General features: G+C 35.5%; 1 protein-coding gene across 3 annotated transcripts in view; it reads left to right on the top strand.

Annotated features, from left to right (window-relative positions):
- The window catches only part of ORC3 (origin recognition complex subunit 3), a 48,678-nt gene that overhangs the window by 12,980 nt on the left and 14,144 nt on the right, over window positions 1-21,554 (top strand). For all 3 annotated transcript variants that reach the window (XM_074333280.2, XM_019743293.3, XM_019743295.3), the window contains exons 7-13: window positions 113-246; window positions 1,905-2,064; window positions 3,178-3,291; window positions 6,851-6,984; window positions 7,472-7,535; window positions 12,565-12,681; window positions 13,504-13,583. In XM_074333280.2, coding sequence (XP_074189381.2) covers window positions 113-246; window positions 1,905-2,064; window positions 3,178-3,291; window positions 6,851-6,984; window positions 7,472-7,535; window positions 12,565-12,681; window positions 13,504-13,583 — 803 coding nt within the window. The remainder of the gene's footprint in view (window positions 1-112; window positions 247-1,904; window positions 2,065-3,177; window positions 3,292-6,850; window positions 6,985-7,471; window positions 7,536-12,564; window positions 12,682-13,503; window positions 13,584-21,554) is intronic.

The following is a 21,554-nucleotide window of genomic DNA, read 5'->3' as shown; positions in this document are numbered from 1 at the left end:
GAAATAATGTTACTGTGAAATGTAAAGGGAGATATATCTATATGTGACATTATGGCCTTGTTTGGGTGGTAAGGCTTACTTTAAACTCCTTTTTTCCACCATGGCTTAAAAGAAGACAGACCCAAAAATACCAGGGAAAAAGAGGACTTCTTCTAGCCAATGGCATTCTCCTCCTGTTGTGCTTATCTTAAAGGATATGGAAAGCTTCGCCACAAAAGTACTCCAAGACTTCATAACTATCAGCAGGTAGATGGTGTATCACCTGGCTTTTGTGCAAAATTGTTTTTATTAAGAACACATACAATGTTTAACTTAAAAAACCTTATTTTTCAGAGAAAATGAATGACAATTTAATTTAATTTTAATACCATCTGGATGGAAACCAAGATGATTTCAAATTCCTTATAATTGAATGCTCAAAGACCTCCTATCAGATTTTCATTTGCTTTTTGACCAAAGAATGAGAATCAAAAGACAAAAGTTAGCCCATTTTTGTTTAGCATGATAAGGCAATTTAAAATATAGTTTCTCTTCCCAAGGTTGTCTGTCTCTTATTTGCCCATTAAATGGATAAACTCCTACAAGTTGAGATATTTTTGTCCGGTCTTATTTTCTGATACCTATCCACCCTTAGAAGTTCTGAGTTACATATAGTTTTACTGAGCAAGAATATTTTCTGAATAATATTATCTTATGTAATATTTCTAGTGAGAATCTACTTCCAAGATCTCATTGGATCTTCAAGGCAATCCTATGAGATTCAGAATTGAAGTAACTAACACTATTTTAAAATCCAGTGACATGCATTTCCCATGGTACATTTTTTAAGATACAATTTATTTTGTTTTTTTCTGTGTTAACCTTGCTTAATAGTTATGGCTACGTTTGCCTTAAAGCTATATTGTGTAATAATTTACTAATACACTTACAGTTATTTTAATAATGTCTTTGTCCCCCCCATTGAAACTAAGCTTTCTATTCTAAGACTTCTTAATGCTAACACTGCACTGCTTAACATTGCCGGGAAAATGCACAGTACAGGATAGTGATAGGAAAACTACTTTTTTGGAGATCAGATTTGTAACTACTTTTACCATCAAAATTAAGGAAGAACTTAAAACAGTAACAGAGTCCAGGCACTTTACTCCTACCGTGGTAGAACTGCATACAGCTGGAATACTGAAAAGCAGTAGTTAACAGGAGGGAACAAGCAAAATCGTCAGCCATAGTACATAGGACTCTGGCCTGCTATAGTTCTCAGAGTACTGTTTTACATTTCTCTTCCTACTGGTAATGCTGAGAATCAATCACGTCCAATAAGTTTGCGTGAAGAATGCAAGGATGTAACATTTTTTATTAACGTCCTTAAAAACCATCTTAATGTATACGTAAGAAAAGTTTTCTAATTCTTAGCTATTATGGCTGGATCACAGAAATGATCTGTTAGAAATGTCCATAAATAGAATAAGTTACCTTGAAAATCAGTGAACTTCATGTCATTGAACTCTTAAAGCATTGGCTGGATATCTAACTGTGAGGAAGAATGTAAGTAGGACTCAAACTTTGGGTGAGAGGTTAAATTGAATGGTATCTGAAACCTCTTCTAATACTTGAGATTGTATAACCTTAGAGGGAGGCAGTTGATCTCTCTGGAACTCCGTATTCTTATACAATGAGAGGAACCATAATAGATTGATTTCAGAGTTGGAATGTTTGGGATATAACTATTTCTATGTCACTTTGTTAGAGCAGTTAGTGACCTAGAAAATTTTAGTATTTAGAAAATACTCCTTAGCGTTGTCTGATAAAATAGGCATTAAAATAAAGGTTGTCTTATTTTGAAATATGTATTGAGATATATTTGCTAAAGAAAGCCCACTTTTGTATTTTCCTTTGAAAACTAGTCAACATCTACATGAATTTCCACTAATACTTATTTTTGGAATTGCCACATCTCCTATTATCATCCATCGGTTGCTTCCTCATGCAGTATCATCTCTATTGTGTATAGAACTATTCCAATCTTTGTCTTGCAAGGAGCACCTGACTACGGTACTTGATAAGGTAAAAAGAAAAAAAATTTACCAGTGATAATAAGATGAAAAGAAAACTGCTAAGAATAGATTATAAATATAAATGTTAATGATAATTTTCTGCATCTCTGAGTATGATATTGAACATATTCTTTCACATATTTTAATATTTTTATGTATTGATTTTTATAGTAGTATAGTATTGCCTCTGCAGATAAAATACAAGATTTATGAAAAGAATGATATTTATCAATCAGTTATTATTCAATGGAAAATTGTAAGTTTTTAAAATAAATTTTTATAGAATTTAGTGACTTCCTGGTAACAGTAACAGTATTTTGACTGTTACATTTTGTATTAAATGATTAGAAATTTTTAGTAGACTCTTTCCTGTCATGCCGCTCTTAACTGAAAATAAATACTACCATTTTCCCAGGCCTTAGCTCTATATTTCTACCCATATAGAAATACAGTTCTTTAGTATTGACCTTCCACAAATTGTTGCTAGATTCAGCTCCTTTATGGTGTTCTTTATGTTGCTATATTATTTAAAGTTACTTGGTTGTGGCCAGATTCAGTTGGCCTTCTATAACAATGCTTCTGTTTAAAAAGCCTAGTATGACTTCATGTTTAGATGTACAGTCTTCACTATAGACCATTGAAAATTAGCTGAGTAATACAGATTCAGCTATTTTATAGTTTTTAAGTAGACATCAGTTAATTTTGGGTTTCTCATTTAGCAGTACATAATGTGTTACTCTTCATTAATGTGCATCAGTAGGGATGAATAAGAAATCCTATCAGATAACAAGAATTGCCAAAGCCTGCGGCTTCTTCAGTGGCTTCTGATGGTAGAAAAGGAGTTATATATTTGATAGGCAGTATTTTTTTAAATTAGGAAATGAAGGGAGGATGATGGATGTCTTTGATTCTGAAGATATAGTATGAATACCTTCTTTTTGTTATTGTTGTATTAATTAATTTAAAATTTTGGTTGATATTTGACCTAAAAAAACCTAGCTACTTAGAGCTTTCATAGTTACTGTATTATACTGTCATTCTTTGCCTCATTATTAATACTTCATGTTTATGAATAGTAAAGACTAACAAGGAGTGTGTCCTACCCCCCATTTTTCTCTTTCAGCTACTTCTTACAACTCAGTTTCCCTTTAAACTAAGTGAAAAAGTATTACAGATTCTGATCAACATCTTTTTGTATCATGATTTCTCAATTCAGAACTTTATAAAAGGACTTCAGGTAAGAAAACACTAATGGGTTTAAAAATTCACAAGCTGATTCTAAATAATTTGCATGTTATTTCAAACTGACTATTTAGTGTGATACTTAAGGCATTTTAAATGACAAAATCTAGAATAAGTAAATTCAAGCTATATTATTCTAGGTTCTACCATTGCTTGGTTACCTTGCAGCAAGAATGTAGAAAATATATTAATTAGATATCAAAATGAAAAAAGACCTCCATTCCAGTGCTTCTTAACCATTTTGTGGGGGTGGAGGGAGTAAGAGACCTTTTTTAAAAGAATCTGGTGAAAGCTAATGGACTGTCTACCTAGGAAATGTTATATATAAAGAGTCACCAAACTTTTTCTGTAAAGGAGCAGATATTAAATATTTTTGGCTTTGCATGGTACAGGTGGTCTCTGTTGTGTATTCTTCTTTTTCTTATTTTTAAAAAATAATCCTTTAAAGATGTAAAAAAACATTACTGTGCCGTACAAAAATAGGCTGAGGGCCATAGTTTGCTGTTCCCTGAACACGTGTGTGTGTGTGTTCATTCATATTTATTCTCATATGAATGCATTGGGAGTGCTTTTTCCACTAAGGTTTCATGAAGTACCAGGAAAAAATTCACGAATTTAGCTTGATAACATATGTCCTAAACTAAAACAGGACCCCATTCTTCAGTTGTTTAGAACTGAATGTTATTTTCTTCTCTTGGCAACTACCTAAAACACCTTAACAAAGTGTAGTCATTGTAAACACGTGCCAAGTGTCAAGTTGATTAAAACCTATATATTAGTAACCTTCGATACAGAAGTGCAGTATGATAATACCTTATATTTATGTAGTGCCTGGAAGATTATAAATTCTCATATATTCTGATTCCACATAAAACACTGTAGTGATCTGTTATGGCTAATATGTGTCCTTTTGTTTTTAATTTAGATGTTTAACAAAAAGTATGTTAAAGCAAGAAAATATTATTTACCTTAGCCATATGTGATATTAAATGATATTAAGGTATAACAATTCCTAATTTACTTCTCATTCATTTCATTTATTCATTTATTTACTTATAAGTATTAATATTTATCAAGAGTCTGCTGTAAGCCAAGCACTGTGCTGAGCCCTGCAGAAACAGAGCACAAAGAAATCTCTGCCTTCAAATTGTTCACTGTTTAATGAAGGAAGCAGAAGAGTAAACCTGCATTTACCATTCTGAGTAGTCAGTGGTATGAAAGAAACATCCCTGGAGATTCTATAGGAGAACAGAAGTGTATCCTGAGGAAGAAGCGCTAGCCAGGTCAGAATTGGAAGAGCATTCCAGGCAAAGGCAACAATAGAGGGAGAGAGATCTATCAGAGGGTAATCGCAGTAGTCTAGACAAGATACGACAAGGGCTAAACTAAGGTAGGATAAGTGGGACTAGAGAGGAGGAAATAAGTTTGAGGATAAGATAGAATCAATAGAACCTGGTGACTAAGTGGCTAATAGGATGTGTAAGAGAGGAGCATAAGCGACAGACACACAGGTTCTAGCTTGGCAGATGTATTAGAGGTTGGTACCATATATTAAGTGTACATGTTAATATAAATGAAAGAGTCAGTTTGTTAGGAAAGGATGACTTTCTTTTTGAATATGGTTAATTTAGGCTATGCTGGACATAAAGATTTGGCACTCAGGAGAAAGATCTGGACTAGAAATAAGATTTATCATTAAAAGTTGGTGGTTGAAGTAATATAATGAGGATGAGGCGTGAAGCAGAGGAGTGAGGAAAGGACTAAGGGCAGAATCCTAAGGCAAAGTGACACAAGAATGAGCAATAGAAAAGGAGACAAAGCAAAAAGGAAAGCCAATAGAAAGTAGAGTATCAATGAAGTCAAGAGAAGAAAAAGTTGCAGGAAATGGAGACTGTAGTCTCAAATACCACTGAAAAAGTGAATGAAGAAAATGACATTAACCAAGTTACTTAATCTCTCTGGGCCTCAGTTTTCTGATCTGTAAAATAAGGGGCATCAGATTAGATGATTTTATAGGTTCCTGAAAATTTTCTAAGCACCTCCTTTGTGCTAGGCACTACTAAGTATTTACTTTGTTTTATTAATGTGTATTATTATCCTCAGTTTTGCACATGAAAAAGCATGCTTAAGTTAAGTAGGTTGGCCAAGGTCACATAGCTAATAAGTGGCAGAATCTTTAGACCCCATTTGTCCAATTTTCCTAAGTATAAGTGGGAAATGTGTGTAAGTCCTGATTTCTTACGAGGTAGAATAGGGCATATAATCATTCTGTGTATGTTGAAGTCCTTCCCCCATTAGATAGTAGATCAGTTAACCAACTTGTTAATTGACCCAGACATTGAGAACAACTTGGACAAAATAGTTAAGTGATACTGGATTCTTATCCCATCTATTACTCTGCCATAACTCGTGACTTGCTCCCATTCCTCCCCTCCAGCAAGGCCTTTGCCATGTTTGATTTTCACTTTTATGTTTAAAAAGTGTGTTAACATTGGAGTAAGTATTATCACATTAATGTAATTGGAAAATATAAGTAAGAAACAAGATTATGTTAATATGTGCAAAAATAATTTAGCACTTGGCATGAACAGTTGCTTTCTATTTTCTACTTGCTTCTAAGTTTGGGTGGTGCTTTGCCTTACAGCTTTATACTTTCTCCAAAATGGACTGTTTTGGACTTCAACCTAGGTATCTGGTCCATAGCTCTATAGGCTCAGAAATTCATTATCAGTTTACCAGGAAGAATCAAGCTCAGATATCTTAAGAGTGGTATATAAAGTAGCATGTAAATATTAATTTGTGATGGAGAATGCTATTTTTGGTGATGGAAGTATGTTTTGTCTGCTATCTAGGGAACTGTCTCTCCAGTATCAAGATATCTAGAAAAACCAAGCTGGTCATGAGAAGGTTGCTTAGAGCAGAGATTTTAGCATTTGGAGAGTCTTATGAGATATCTTACCAGTTATGGTAGAATCTGGAAAATCATTCTCCCTTGTCCTGTGGAGACCACTGCATTCTAGTTACTAGAATACTTATTCTATCAGATACTGTACCATGTTTTCCTTTGTGAAATAAAACTGCATTTAAAAAGATACATTTTCTTTAGCTATTCCTCATTTTTCATTATTCTTTTTTATCAGTAGGCCAGGCTTCTACCGTTGTAGCATTTTCATTTGTTTAGCAAACCAGTTTTCACATTGACTCTTTTCTTACGAGTTTTGGGCTACCAGTTAGACCCTTAGGTCACACCCCAGTCCTTTCCCCTTCACATTTACTGTTGTTGTAAGTGAGTTGTTCTGTAGATAGCTAATCTGTCCATTTATATTAGTTTCTTTTAGTTTATACTTCAGAGATGATAATTTTCTGATCTTGTCTACAAAATGGGAGCCCTAAAACATTAAATATATATAGTCATTTATGCACTGCAACATTGCTAAATGTATCAGTGCCATAAATACTTCTGCTATTAAAACAAAAAAAAATTGAGCAGACATACGGCAGAAGAATTACTGCCAAAATATAACAAATACATGTAATCTTCGCATTTCTTTCAGCTTTCTCTGTTAGAGCATTTCTGTTCCCAGCCCCTCAGTGTTCTGTGCTGTAATCTCCCAGAAGCCAAGAGAAGAATAAATTTTTTATCAGATAATCAATGTGAAAACATCCGACGTCTTCCATCATTTAGGAGGTAAAAACAGAAGTACATGTTTAACATATCTTATAATAGAGTTTGGGGCAAAATAAGGGATTTTATATCCAGTTGTTTTTGAAGTGGGGAAAAGAAAAACAACCTTTTAATATTTTTTGGCGCAAATTAAAACCCTTCTGTTTTTAATTGTGGGATTTCTTTGTTGGATTTGAAAATTGGGCATAAAGAAACATTTTTACAAAGGGGCATAATTTGCAGATTCTCTAGAGTTATTTTTTATAAATAGCATTTTCTGTTTCTGGAGTTTCTGGCCTTTGTTTATGATTAGACCCCTACACTATGAAGTGCAGCTGATTTAAGGAGTTAAAAATTACCATTAAACCATGACTGTCATCTTGAATTTATTTTTGAGGAAACATGAAAGATTGTGACCACCAATTGAGGCAGTTCTTTCCCCCCATATGCTATTCAACTATTTAGAATGTTTAATTTTCTCTTTTTGTGTATGGGATGGTGAACATTTTAGGTACGTGGAAAAGCAAGCTGCAGAAAAGCAAGTTGCACTATTGACCAATGAGAGATTTTTGAAGGTAGGAATGTGGGTGTGTTTGTTTCAGTTTTATTCCTTTTCTTCTTCATGAAAAAGAATATGCACATACCATTTATTGAGTTAATTTTATAAATCATATCTGTACATCCTAAAATGCTTTGCAGAATGAAGTAGTAGGTCTTGATAATCATATAGGAATGTTACTATTAAGGATGACACAAAATCTCACCTAAGAGATAAGATTTTTTTTATTGAGAAAAAATATTAACTAGAACACTAGGTTTCTTCTGTGGTCTATTTTGAAAACAGTTTTTAGATCTCAACTTTCTTTCCACATAGCAGTTTTGGAATCTGCAGGCAATCTCACTTTAATGATCTTTTAAAGGCTGTCATAAATAAAAGCACATAGAAGCTATGCAGCTTAGGGACCCACTGCTAAGTGGGTATTGATTTGATATGAAAAAATGTCATTATATTTTGATAATATAATGCCAGGAAAGAAGTAATGAACTTAGAATATGTACACTGTTCTGCTACCTTGTTTTGTTTTGCACTTAATCTTAGAAATCATATCAGTACTAAAGAGTGGAATAGTATTAAACAAATGTACCTTCATTTTATTTAACAAGTCCTTTACTGATGGACAATTAGAAACCCATAATGTCACACTTGTTTTCATACTCTTCATGCCTTTTTTAGGAAAAAGTTGTTAGAAAATTGTAAAAAAGTTAAGATGGCATTGAAGTTAAGCCCTGGTTCTATGTGTGAGTTTTGCTGATATGTACTATTTTCAAATTTTGAATAAATGAATGTTAGTTCCTAGAGGGCATGTATTCTCCATAGTTCTAAATCCTATTTTACCTCCTTTTTGTTTTAATTTAGGTATAATTGACATACAGCATTACAGTGAAGAATGGCTTTTATTCAACATTATTTGTAATGGAGAATCCACACTGGGCTATAATGTAAAATCACTTCTAGATTGAGTTTAATGATCATTGTAATAATCTCTGTAACCTTTTCAGAGCAGTATAGGAAGTCCTGAAACCTTAATGCAGGTTATTTTGATAAAAGGAAATTTAAGAACCACTGGAAAATGGATGGGTGCATGTTTACTGAGTCTTTTAAGATTAGATAGATTAGCTGTCTGCTGAGTGAGCTAGTTGCCAAGTGCATTTCCTGCTATAACTTTCTGTCAAGAGTGTATTTTCAGAAGCCAGGAATAGATTTTTTAAAGAGTACCTTTAACCATTGAGATGACGAAGAAAAAGAATGTCTAGGCTGATCTGTTATAAAAATAGCCTGACATTTATCTTTGCTTTTCAGTAACTGTTTGTGTATTTTCTATGCATTTATTTATACTGTGTTTGTCCTTGTTGCGCTTAGCAGCCCTGTTTCTTATTATTTGTGCCATATTCATTTTAGGATTGCGTGTTTTGTCCTTTAGAGGCATATTTTCTTGAGACTTACATAGTGAGAAATATGACGGCGCAGAAAGATTTGTACCCTACCCTGAAAAAGTTATCTGCAGGCTACCTGTTGAATTCAAAGAACAGAAGATGTCTATGAAAAAAAGTTAATGTGTCTGTTGATTTTTCTAGTTTAGAGTGAAAGTGTCTTTCACTATTTTATTACAGTGCTGTGGTTGGAGACAGCTGATTCGAAAGGATGTATTACACATTGACTGGCAACCCAGAGCCTAATATAAATGTGGTTTTTTTTAGGTCCATAGTGTTTTTATAAAAATCTGAGTCAACATTTACAAATTGAGAAAATTTACATTACAAATTCAAACTTTTTTCCTCTTTTGAAAAATTAGTAAATTTGGCCCACATTCATCAAGACAAGCAGTTGCTCTTATTTAAAAGAGTGACTGAGTATTGGCCTTCGTTCTGAATGCACTTCCTCATTCAACAAATCCTCTCTGAGTGCCTTCTTTGTGTGCAAGGTATTAATCAAGGTACTGAGAACAGAAGAGTGAACAAAGACGAAACCCCTGCCTTCACGAAGCTTACATGCTATCAAGTTAAATATGTAAATTAGCTATGTTAGTGATCATTGCTAAGGAGAAAACAACGAAGGAGAAAAAGGGAGTATGAAGTTCGTTGTGCATGCAGAGTGGGATTGAAATTTTAAATAAGGGCCTCACGAGAAGGTGAATTTTGACTAATGACTTAAAGGAAGTTATAGACCTTGCCATTCAGGAATCTGGAGGAAAATTCCAAGCAGAGCAACAGCAAGTAGAAGAGCTGAGGTTGGAGCATGTCTGGGCAGTTTGAAGAAGAGTGAGGAGGCTGTTATGTATTTGTTCTGTTTTTCTTATAGCAGAGAAATATTTCTGTTCCCGTATCTGTATCAAAGATCAGTAAAGACCAAGAGGTCGTCAGAAGAAAGTGTACCTGTTTCGGAAGTAATGACTTCCTAGGCAGTGTATTTCTGTTGAAATACACTTACCATAATTATGTAATAAAACAGTGGCAGCTATGACTAGAATACAGAAAAGATGCCAGAGGAAATATTTAATGACCAGAAAACAGGATTACTATTTCAACAGGTTTTGGTTTTGCATGTTTGTAGTGTGATGCTGCTGTAATTTGTTAAGTGGGAAATTTTCTCATATATCAAAACCTTTTACAAGTTTGAGTTTACAAAAAAGGTGTTCATAAAATGCATTAGGAGTTATTAGTCTGGATAGGTAAAGGCATTTGCAGATGTGTATCTCGGTAAGACAAAGAACTTAGAGAACAGATTACATGAAAAAACTGAAGTTAATCATTTGTGATGTTTTCTGCTGCAGCTGATAACAGATATAACAGTGGAATCTTATATGGAGATTAGGTTCTAAAGTCAGCACATAAGACAAAGATCTGGTATGGTCAAAATGACTCTTGAAAATCCCTTTGAAAGGTGACAGATCTTCTCTCATTAAGTCCAACATAGCCAGTTTTATTTGCAGTGTTGGAACCAAAACTCGTTTCAAAACTCAGTTGAGCATCAGATGAAATAGTCTGCCATGCTATATGAACAAGACAAAACGTTTTTTAAATGCTAGAATTCCACTCAGCCCAGGGATGTAATCACACAGTTAAGAAGTATAAGGGCCCAAGACCATCTAGGAGAAAAACGTGTTCATCTCTCTCATCTCACACTCTAGGGCAGGGTTCCTTGAGTGTGCAGCATTGCCCATCATGTGTAAAGAGTTGATTTTCTCTCTTCATCCAAGTAAATTGAACATGTCATTCAATTCTACTGTGTCACTCGGTTATATGTACAATATAGTTACTTCACAGAGCAAAAGTAATAGGTAGTGCAATTATCATGATGTATGATTATTGTTCAGTAATAGATTCCTTTTTCTCCAGAATATTCCCCCATATAAAAGCTATTTAAGCTCACATCAAGGCAAACAATTACTGACTGTATGCAATCTCTGTTATAGTTTACAGTAAACGTAGAATTAAAAGTGTGCACTTTCAGTGGTGGCAGAAGTACCCTTTGTACTGATAATACTTGTATAGTGTTGGTAGGAGACTTAGATTTTTGAAATTACTACTTAAATACTGGGAGGAAAAACATTTTGATATCAAAAGCTTTTGTTTCATTTGCCCTAGGCTTTCAGATAATGGCCATAGGTTGCTGACCAAGGAATTGATTTCTAAGTGAGTTAGAGTTTAGGAAAATATACCAGCTTTCTTGCTTTATGTAGATTAGATTTACTTGAATTTATTGATACCTGAGGTATTATTTTCTGCTAAAAATAATGGCTATCTGCAAAATATTACTGAAAAAAAAAAAGCAACCCAGTAGTTAAAAGTTTTTATTTTCTTCTTAGAGGAGAAAAAAATTTGCAGACTGTGTGTTTAGACTGAGTCCGAGGTGTTTCCAGATTTGAGCCTGAGAAGCCACAGCCCAAAGAACACAGCAGGCACAGGTTTATCGAGGCTTACAGACCAGGGAGAGTCTCCGGTGGCAGCCGGTCAGAGGGTAGTGATCCGCCCGCAGGCAGAGAGGAAGCAAGGTTAGATAGGCACAGCAAAACAAAGAGCATTCCATGGGAGAAATCATCTGGCAGGCCCTGCAGGCTGCTGTCAGGTACACAGCGTCCCAAGAAGCCAGGAGACCTTGAGTGCAGCCAGCTGATCTGCCTGTGGGCCAGGTCCCTACACCATGCCACCGATCATAATCCTCTTAAGAAAACATCATGGAAGTAAGCAGTTATGAAAGTATTTGAGACCTGAAAAATGCTTGCTAGGATGCAGTGTTTTAAAATGACTTATAAGCTATTTCAGAAGGTTCTAGAAAACAATGCTCCTTCCCTGCAAACCCCCACCCTACCCACAAAACCTTTTGAAATGATTTGTGAGATTAGGCAAACCATAGGTTTCTTAAAGACACTATCTCCCATATCATACTTACTGGATTCTAAATTATAAAGTTTGTTGGCTTCAGATTTCTCTTTTTCACTGTCTTTTTTCTTAATTGGTAAAGTGAAGAAAACCAATACATACTGGAGATTATCAACAAAAGGCAGAATCTCCTGTGTTGTTTCTTCTACAGTGTTTCTTTCTTCCCTTTCAAACACAACTCTAGCAGTACTTTTAATAAAACATACATCATAAGTGGAACCCCAGCAACTGTTAATTACGTTGGTACTGGGCTCTTTGGGCATCTTCTCACCTTCCTGATGCCAGTGAGGTAGAGTAATGGGCCTATTTCACTGTGGCACACACCAGGTGGCTGGTGCAGGCAGGCATCCAACAAGGTGCTCTTTTGCACACTTGTATTTTGGGGAACCAAGTTATTGTAGCAATGTTGTAGGTAGGAGGAAATTAACTTACAGTATTAATTTTGGTGTGTGTAAAATACCACCAGACTTGATACTAAATCAGAAATATCTAGCCTTTATCCTTGGATTTTGTGTGCATCATAAATTTTCAGAATTAAGGAGGTTAATTTGTAATTTTGAATCTTCTCATCATTTTCCAGAAATTATATTTCATATCCATGAAATAGATTTTATTATATTTTTTAAATTACTGACTTTCATATGTATTCTGTGATTTTTTTAGGAGGAAACACAGTCATTACTAGAAAACCTGCATGTTTACCATACAAATTACTTCCTAGTTTTGAGATGTCTTCATCAGTTCACCTTTTCTCTTCCCAAGTGCCCATTGGGTCGACAGGTAACTAAAACTTCCTCATTTAGAATCTATGAAGTCAGGATATTCGTAGTTTCTTGCTTTGACTTCAGTAGCATTCAGGCATCAGAATTTGAAATGGATCCAAATCTTGCAGTGAGTGCAAAATCTAAATCCCTTCCAGCTGTACACATTACTGGTCATTTTTTTATTCTATGGCCACAACTGGAAACAACCACATGAATCCAGTGGTGTTACTTCCCCTATAATGTATTTGTGCTGAGGCATTTTAACTTTATTTAATAACTTTTCATCACTTAAACAGAGAGCTAATCCTCCGTTTTTCCACTGAAATGGAAAAAATCTGTTTGAGGATGCTTAATGGTTAACTTTGCATTGCAATAGGAACTAAAACGAAAGCAGTACTTCTACTCCTTGCAAAATTGTGCTCTGCTGGCCTTTGTGTCATACCATAAACCTATGAGCCATCTGTAGACTGGATGCTAATGGAAGAATTCTGTATCCCTAAATCTTTGCTTCCTTTACTCAAAGGTTTAGAGAATATGTAAATGACTTCTGCCATTAAACCTTTTTAATAATCACATTATCATTTCTATCATTTTCTTATTGCAAAGTGACCAGTGATAACAGCCAGTCCCAATATAGCCTCATTTTGCTTTTACATAAATGGTGTTCTCATAAAGCCTGATCCATGTGATATATGCCATGTCTGTTGTCATCTAAAGAAAATGGTTGTTTTTAATAACATTAATTTTATGTCTTGAACGTTTATGATTTTGCACACTAGTAGTGTGCAAACTTAGTCCATTGCTTCTGGCTCCTTACAAGTGTTCTGCTCACTTACAGATCAGAGAGCTGTACTGCACATGTTTAGAAAAGAACATATGGGAATCAGAGGAGTATGCATCGTCCTTGCAGCTGCTAAGGTAGTTTGGTTTTTTTCTTCTTAGTCTGCTCTAAGCCTGCCAATAAGTAACACCTTCCTCTAGACTTCTGCCTGCCAAGGAGTTTCTGAAGTAGCCTGTTGTGTCTAATATTTATATCTGTCTTGAATTTGTGTTTATAGCTTATGGTGTTTTTAATGTAGCAACCATCCATTTCTTTTCTGCTTTTACCTTGGTTTTGAACTTGTGATTTTTAAAGTAAAACAAATGTTTGTTTAATGAAATATTAACACTACACAAGGAGAACGTAGTGATGAATAATTTCAATCTAGCCAACTTGATGTCATGGCACGGAAAGGAGTCACAGAAAGCAAGCTCAGCATGGCCCTGACCTAGTGGGGTGGAGGAACAGCGTCACAGGTGAAGTACATCCTGTGAAGGAGGTCGCTGCTGACCTTGAGTAGCAACCTCAGGTAGGCAGTGGCTCTGATGCCTTCCCCCACCTGAGCTGGCCCTGACCACAGTAACATTGGATCTTTCATAAATTATCTAATTTATATGAATATATAAGATATCTGAGAGTTATTATCGGATATCAAAGATCAGTTATCCCTGACAAATGTACCTTTTAAAATTATAATCATTTGTCTTTCTTGGCTTTAATTCTTATATGTGTGGTGGCTTTCTAGTTTTCCATTACTTGGACAGTAAGAAAAGGAAAATCAAATGTGAGTTAAGTTTCTGCACATAGTCTTATCATTTTCCTCAATGGATATAAATGATTATATGAAAATATCATAAAGAACTCTGAAAACTGAATACTTATGAAGTCTTGGCTTCCTCTGGGCTCACAAGAAAAGAACAGGTGGGCACAGTAGGAGGAAAATTCACATTGAAAACACTTTAAGTCCAGAGACTTAATAATACAAATGTTAGTGATCTAGCAGGTGCAGCTTAAGATAGGAAACTAATTTTATGCTATCTGGGAAAGTAACTCCACGTGGAAACTAGATTGCTACTGAAAAGCTATGTTTTATTTCATTTTATTGAGTGTTAATGAAAGATTTCTGTGTATTTATATACTTCAACTGGACTGTTTCTGAAACTTCTTTTGCTTTCTGCTCAAGTTAACATACCTATCTCAAACACTCAGTGGATTCTTCTTGCTGGGTTTCCTCTTTAACCTTTGTGGTTAGTGATTAGCTTCCTTCTCCTGTTGGGTATTCCCAAATTCACGGATTCCTTTATCAGGGAGGGACTTGTTCCTTTCCTTCTGCATCTCCCTGGCACTGATAATCTTGGGGTACAAGTCAAGAGTGAAGAATGCCAATTCCACACTAGGGTAAGGAAACACGAGCAATGATAATAATGGTGACAGTAGTAACCACCGTATATGAGGGCTGGCAGTGTGCCAGGCGCTGCCTCAGGCGCTTTCAGTACATTTTCTAGTCTAGTAGTCAAGTACACCTTTGGGCAGATACCATTAGCTACACTTTACAGTTGAGGAAACCGAAGCACAGATAGTGTTTAAGTGATTTGCCTGAGCTGTTAGCTGTTGGTGGAACTAGGATTCTAATCCAGGCCTGACTTCAAAGCTCTTGCACCTTCCACTATTCTTTGCCAAGATCTAAAATATGGATTTAGGGATCTCAGTCAAGCGGAAGCAGTCAATAGAAAGCAAAGTTTCAGTCATTTTGCTAAGCTGAGATCAGAAATAGGAATATAAAACCACTAAGGATCAAATATAGCAGCTACAGCAAGGACAGGTAAGAGTGGGCTACAAGAGAGTAGGAATCTGGGAACATTCAGACTGGATTTCTTCTTTTCCCCTTTGTAAAGAATAGAGGTCGACGAAAAGTCAGGGACACTTGTCAGCTTAGACATTCTCAGTAGGAATCATTTGAATTTAGGAAACCAGACATTCTCATCACCTGTCTTCAAACAATTCAAGTCATGAGAGAAAATAATAAAATGATCATTGAATGTTATTTAGAAAGAAAAACTAAGGTACTATTAGAAACATAGTCTAGTAACATTTCCAATTTTAATTATTTTTCTTAAGTACCTCAAAGGCAGTATTTCTCTTGAAAAATCTCTTTGATTGTTTAAGTAACCATAGATCTACTTGATGAAATAGTTTGTGGCCATTACAAAGTACTTAATTCCTAATATTTGTATGGAATCACAAAAGCCCCCAAATAGTCAAAACAATCTTGAGAAACAAGAATACAGGTGGAAGCATTATGCTTCCTGATTTCAAACTATATTACAAAGCAATAGTAATTAAAACAGTATGGTATTGTGATAAAAACAGACACAGATGAATGGAACAGAGAGCCTAGAAATAAACCCACACATATTTGGGCAATTAATGACAAAAGAACCAAGAATATACAATGAGGAAAGAACAGTCTCTTCAATAAATTGTGTTGGGAAAACTGGACAACTGCATGCAAAAGAATCAAACTGAGCCTCTATCTTACATCATATACAAAAGACTTGAACATAGACTTGAAACCATAAAACTTGAAGAAAACAAGCAGTAATCTTGACGTTGGTCTTGGCAATGACTTTAACTTTGACACCAAAAGTAAAGGCAACAAAAGCAAAAATAAACAAGTGGGATTGCATCAAACTAAAAATGTTTCTGACAGAAAACCATCAACAAAATGAAAAGGCTACTTACAGAGTGGGAAAAAATATTTGTAAATCATATATTTGATAAGGGGCTAAATCCAAAATATATAAAGAATACATAAAACCCAATAGAAAAAAAATCTGATTAAAAAATGGGCAGAGGATCTGAATAGACATTTTTCCAGAGAGGACATACAGCTGGCCAACAGGTACATGAAAAGGTGCTCAACATCAGTAATCATCAGGGAAACACAAATCAAAATCACAATGAGATACCATCTCACATTTTTAGTGTGGCTATTATCAAAAAGACAAAAATAACAAGTGTTGATGAGGATGTGGAGAAAAGGAAACCCTCATACATTGTTGGTAGGAATATAAATTGGTGCAGCCACTATAGAAAACAGTGTGGAGGTTCCTCAAAAAATTAAAAATAGAACTACCATATAACCTAGCAATTCCACTTCTAGGCATTTATCTGAAGGAAATGAAAACACTAACTCAAAAAGGTATATGTACCCCCCATTTTTATTGCAGCATTATTTATAACAGCAAAGGCATGGAAACAAATGTCCATCAGTGGATGAATAGATAAAGAAAGTATGTGTGTGTATATATAAATATTATATATATATATATATATATATATATATAATTATTATTATTTAGCCATGAAAAGAAGAAGAATTTGGTGCCATAACACCAAATTCGTAGATAGAACAGATAGGTGGTTGCCAGAGGCTAGGGTGGGGTGGTGGCAAAATTGGTGAAGGTGGTCAAAAGATACAGATTTTTTAGTTATAAAATAACGAAGCCCTGGAATATAATGTATAGCATGATAACTATAGTTAATACTGTGTTGTATATTTGGAAGTTGCTAAGAGAGTAGATCTTAAAAATTCTCATCACAAGAAAAAAAATTGTAACATGCATGGTGACAGATGTTAACTAGATTTAATGTGGTGATCATTTTGCAATATATACAAATATCAAATTATTATGTTGTACACCTGAAATTAATACAATATTATGTGTCAGTTATATCCCAATTTTTAAAAAAGTATTTACAAGGAATTTGTCATAATTTGCTAAAATGTTTGTTACATATTTATGAGTGGAAAAGTCCTATAGAATTTTATATCACAGCTATTTAAAAAATGTATGCAGCAGACATTGATGTGCGCGTGGGGAGCATGGGGGTAAACCTTTATAATGTGTCCTAATTTGACGTGCGTACACTGGTTCTGCATGTGTTCTGTAACTTCCTCTCTTGAGTCAGTTCTTAGAGCATGAAGACCACAACCCTATACAGACTATGAATTGGTTAATTTTTCACTCAACCAAATATATAAGGATGTATCTAAGTTAAAACACCATTTGGGAATAGGAAGTGGTAAAACTGCTGCTAACTCAGCAGTGAGCTAGGTGAGTACACTGACTTTTCCTGATCAGCTATGAAAGACCTTAAGAGGAAAAATTTACCTTTCTATTGAGAGACTCTCTAAACAGCCAGCTAGAAATCAAACACTAGATCAAGAATTTTTCAGACTTTTGAAGTTCTAAAAACCTTGCTTCAATAATGAGGTTTTAAGGGTTGATCTAAATCAGAGTCCTCAACTTATCAGAACATGATGGGTCAGCTGGACCTGCAGAGTACTGCTCCCTCACGTCTGTGCAGTGGATTGCTCTGGCAGCCATTCTTGGATTGGGGATAGTAAACAGTGTGCCCCCTTTCTTAGGGGAATTTATTTTGCCTCCCCATCCCATCAGTTGAGAATTACCCATCCAGAGTTAGCACATTTTCTTCCAAATAAGAAAACCAAAGCCAGAAACATTGAATGACTTTCCTGCAGTTGGCAGAGATGAAATTTAAATCTGAACCTTCAAAGTTCAGAACATTTTTCAGCCCTATTCCAATTATTTGAGAGGTGGTATAAAAGGAAATTTATATGGGTTGTGGCCAATAGTCCATGTTCAGAGCATACTCAAATTTTTAAAATGAGCCAGCAAAGTATTCTGTAGGTGCAACCCCCTCCCCCAATCCTGACGCGAGTCATTTTGGCACAGGCTGCAGCCATAAGTGAAAGGAGCCTCAGTGTCTAGTATGCTGATCCCAAGTGTAACTTTATGAGCTTGCTACAGAAACAGATTTGTAAATTGAAGTTGATTGATAGCTGAAGGCATTTACTTTATACTGAAAGAAATTATTCTAATTTCTGAGTAAGGCTTTTGAGTTAAACAGTAATATATTAGCAGGTCAGCTCAGCTTTCATTGAGTTGAAAAAACATGACCCAAGTAATAATATTAACATTTGATCACTTTAGCTTACTTCAAAGACACTGAAGATTTGGAATCTAAATGATACAGCTCCACAGTCTGAGATGCCTCCTCAATAGCACTAATCTAATTTTTGATAATCTAGCTTTATCCATGCAGAAGCTTTGAGATTACACCATTAAAATATTCTTTCTTTTAGAACAGGAATTGCCAGTCCTGAGTTTATATCCCATCAGGTACCTCCACAATTATCTGTTGGCTTGTGGAGAAATCAGGCAAACAGCTAAATTGTTGCAGCTCGTTTTAAAGCAAAGGATGTTGAGAGTCCTGCTTTTAGAATAATGGTTTTCAGGCTTCAGTGTGCCTAGGAATCAGCTAAGGCGTATTCAAGGTGTACCTCTCTGCCCTTTCTTCAAAGACTCTGAATCTGACTCTTGGGAACCTCAATGTGATGGTCAGCAGGATTCACCGATTCAGCATTTAACAAGCAGGCACTCCACCACGTTTGGACGGATAGTCCAGGAACCACACTTTGAGGAAAACTGTTCTAGAAAATAAAGAGGAATAAGAAAAGGGTACAAAAAAATTGAGGAAGAAATGAAGCCATCCAAGTAAAAGAGAAGTCTTAGTTGTAGAGAGAGAAGCTGAATGACTTTAGGCAATTGATCTCAAATTGATCTAGTCTAAAACTGGACTAAGGTATTTCAGCACTAATAGTGAGCAGTGCTTTATTTTATCTCCATAAACCAAAAAAAAAAAAAAAAATTCTGAATTTGTAGTTTTAGGTTTTCTTTATTAAACAGTTAGTGCCCACTACCACTTTTCTGTTAGTAAAATGAAAAAGTAGCTAAGAAATACTAATTTTAAAAACTCAGCTATAGCTACTTAAACTAAGTTTGACAACGTTTTTTTCCCTGTGAACTCATGGTTATACTTTTATAATGCATCAATAACATGTATCTATTTTCTCTTACTAAAATGGTTTCTAACCATGTGATAGAATTAACTTTATTTATTTTGACATTCAAAAAAGGGCATGGTGTTCCACAGTGGGCACCATGATTTCCAGGGACTCGCCAGCATGAACCAATTTGAGAATTGACAAACTGTCCTTCACTAAGGCCTGACGTCATGAAATTCTTTATCAGTGCATGGCCATTGCCTGGGTCATCCATTCAAAAAATGTTTTTCTGTGCATGATCGGTGGAGCCACTGATCTGATGGCAGAGACAGCCCTGAGTCTGATCTACAGTGAATTTTGGCCAAGTGAGAGATTAAAGTGGACAAGTGGACAGGCAATTACAGTACAGAGGAGTAAGTGCTGTAATAGGTGAACTCTTGGGTGCTAAGGAACTAATAGACTGGATAGTTACTTCCATTTGGTAGGTCAAGCAGTTTCTTGGAAGGAGTGGTATCTCAGATGAAATATCAAGCCTTAGGGGTAATTATGCATATTTTTGGTTTCTCTTTCACTTGTTATGATCATAAATGATTGCTTTATCGTGTTGTTTTTGAAGAAGACAGTCTCTGTGAATGTTTTCTTTGTAAGCTTTTTTTGTTTTCTTCTAGTCTTCACTGATACACTTGCAGGTTTGAGTTTTTGAATATTTTTTGAAGCTGTATTGTAATGATGTCTGTGGAGAGCTTGAGAACTCATTATTCAGGAGATCTTTGCATTAGCCATGGACTGACCAGTTTCTCCTTAGGGCCTGTTCTCAATCAGACGTGTATATAATAATCAGTACTTAACCAGAAATGACTGGCTTTCTGCACAACGAAGCAGAACACCCCATTGCCCTGCAGGGTGATTGCTTTTAATGATTGCTAAATGATTCTCTTTCTGTCTTAGTCAAAGAAACATTTTTTTGACAACCTATAAAGCTTTAACACATTCAGTATCACAAGCCTTTTTCGGACCATGTTCCTGGTAGTGATATAATCACTTAATCAAGTTCCTTAAAGATAAATAGCTCTTTTTCCGCATTAATGTGACCTATCTTAGATGTGTTTTTCCTTTTTTTTTCAAAGTACTCTAGTGTGGTGGCTTTTAGACTTTATAATTCAAATATTTTCTTTTCAGTTTTACTCTGTTTCTTTTAAAACAACATGCTAGATGAAATCCACAAAAATTCGAAAGCATTGTCACACTATCTTCAGTTCCTCTCCTCTCATTATCTCTCTAACTGATTTGCTTTTTGCACATTATCAAAACCACTTTGATCAAGGTCACCAGTGACCTCCATGTTCCTAAATCTAATGGTCAGTTATGTGTGGCATTAGTTAAGGTATTATCAGCATTGAGCACAGTTCATCACTCCTTAATGACTTCCAAGGCCCAGCCTCTCTCGCTTTGTATCCTAACCTCACTGCATGCTCCTTCCTTCTCAGTGTTCTTTGCTGGTTTCCCTTCTCCATGACGTTCTGACATGACAGTGCCCCCGTGTGTAGTCCAAAGCCCACACTTCTCTCCTGCGTGCCAGACTGTTATGCCCATCTACCTGTTTAACACCTCCACTTGGATATTTGATACACATCTCAGATTTAATATCTTCAAAACTGAATGTCTGATCTTCCCCCCTGAAACCTAGAATCTTCCTGCTGTCTTTCCATCCTTCTGATTGTTCAAAGCCGAAAGCCTGGGTTCTGCCTTCAAAATTATGTCCAGAATCAAACCTCTCCTTGCTACCTTCCCTCACTGGCACCACCATTGTCCCAGTAACCATCATCTCTCACCTGGATTACTGCAATAGCCTCCTAACTGGTTTCCTTCCTTCCACACATGCTCCCCTACAGGATTTTCTCAAGATAGCAGTCATAATCATCCTTTTCATATATGTCAGATAATGTCACTCATTTGCTCAAAACTCTCTGTTAATTTCCCTTTTCACTCAGACTAAAAGCTACAGTTTATACGATGACCCTACATGATCCAGCCTTTCTCTGAATTTATCTCCTGCTTGGTCTCTCTCTTTCCACTTCAGTCACCTTGGCCTCCTTACTCTTTTTGAATATGCCAGACATACACCTACTATGGGATCATTGCATGTTTTATTCTCTCTGCCAGGAAAAGCTCTTCTAGATATTGTATAGCTAACTCT

This window comes from Rhinolophus sinicus, chromosome 2 (genome assembly GCF_057876585.1).
Source record: "Rhinolophus sinicus isolate RSI-liver-muscle chromosome 2, RSI-T2T, whole genome shotgun sequence".
In the NCBI taxonomy this organism is placed as follows: domain Eukaryota; kingdom Metazoa; phylum Chordata; class Mammalia; order Chiroptera; family Rhinolophidae; genus Rhinolophus; species Rhinolophus sinicus.
This window is presented reverse-complemented; position numbering and strand designations above follow the sequence as displayed.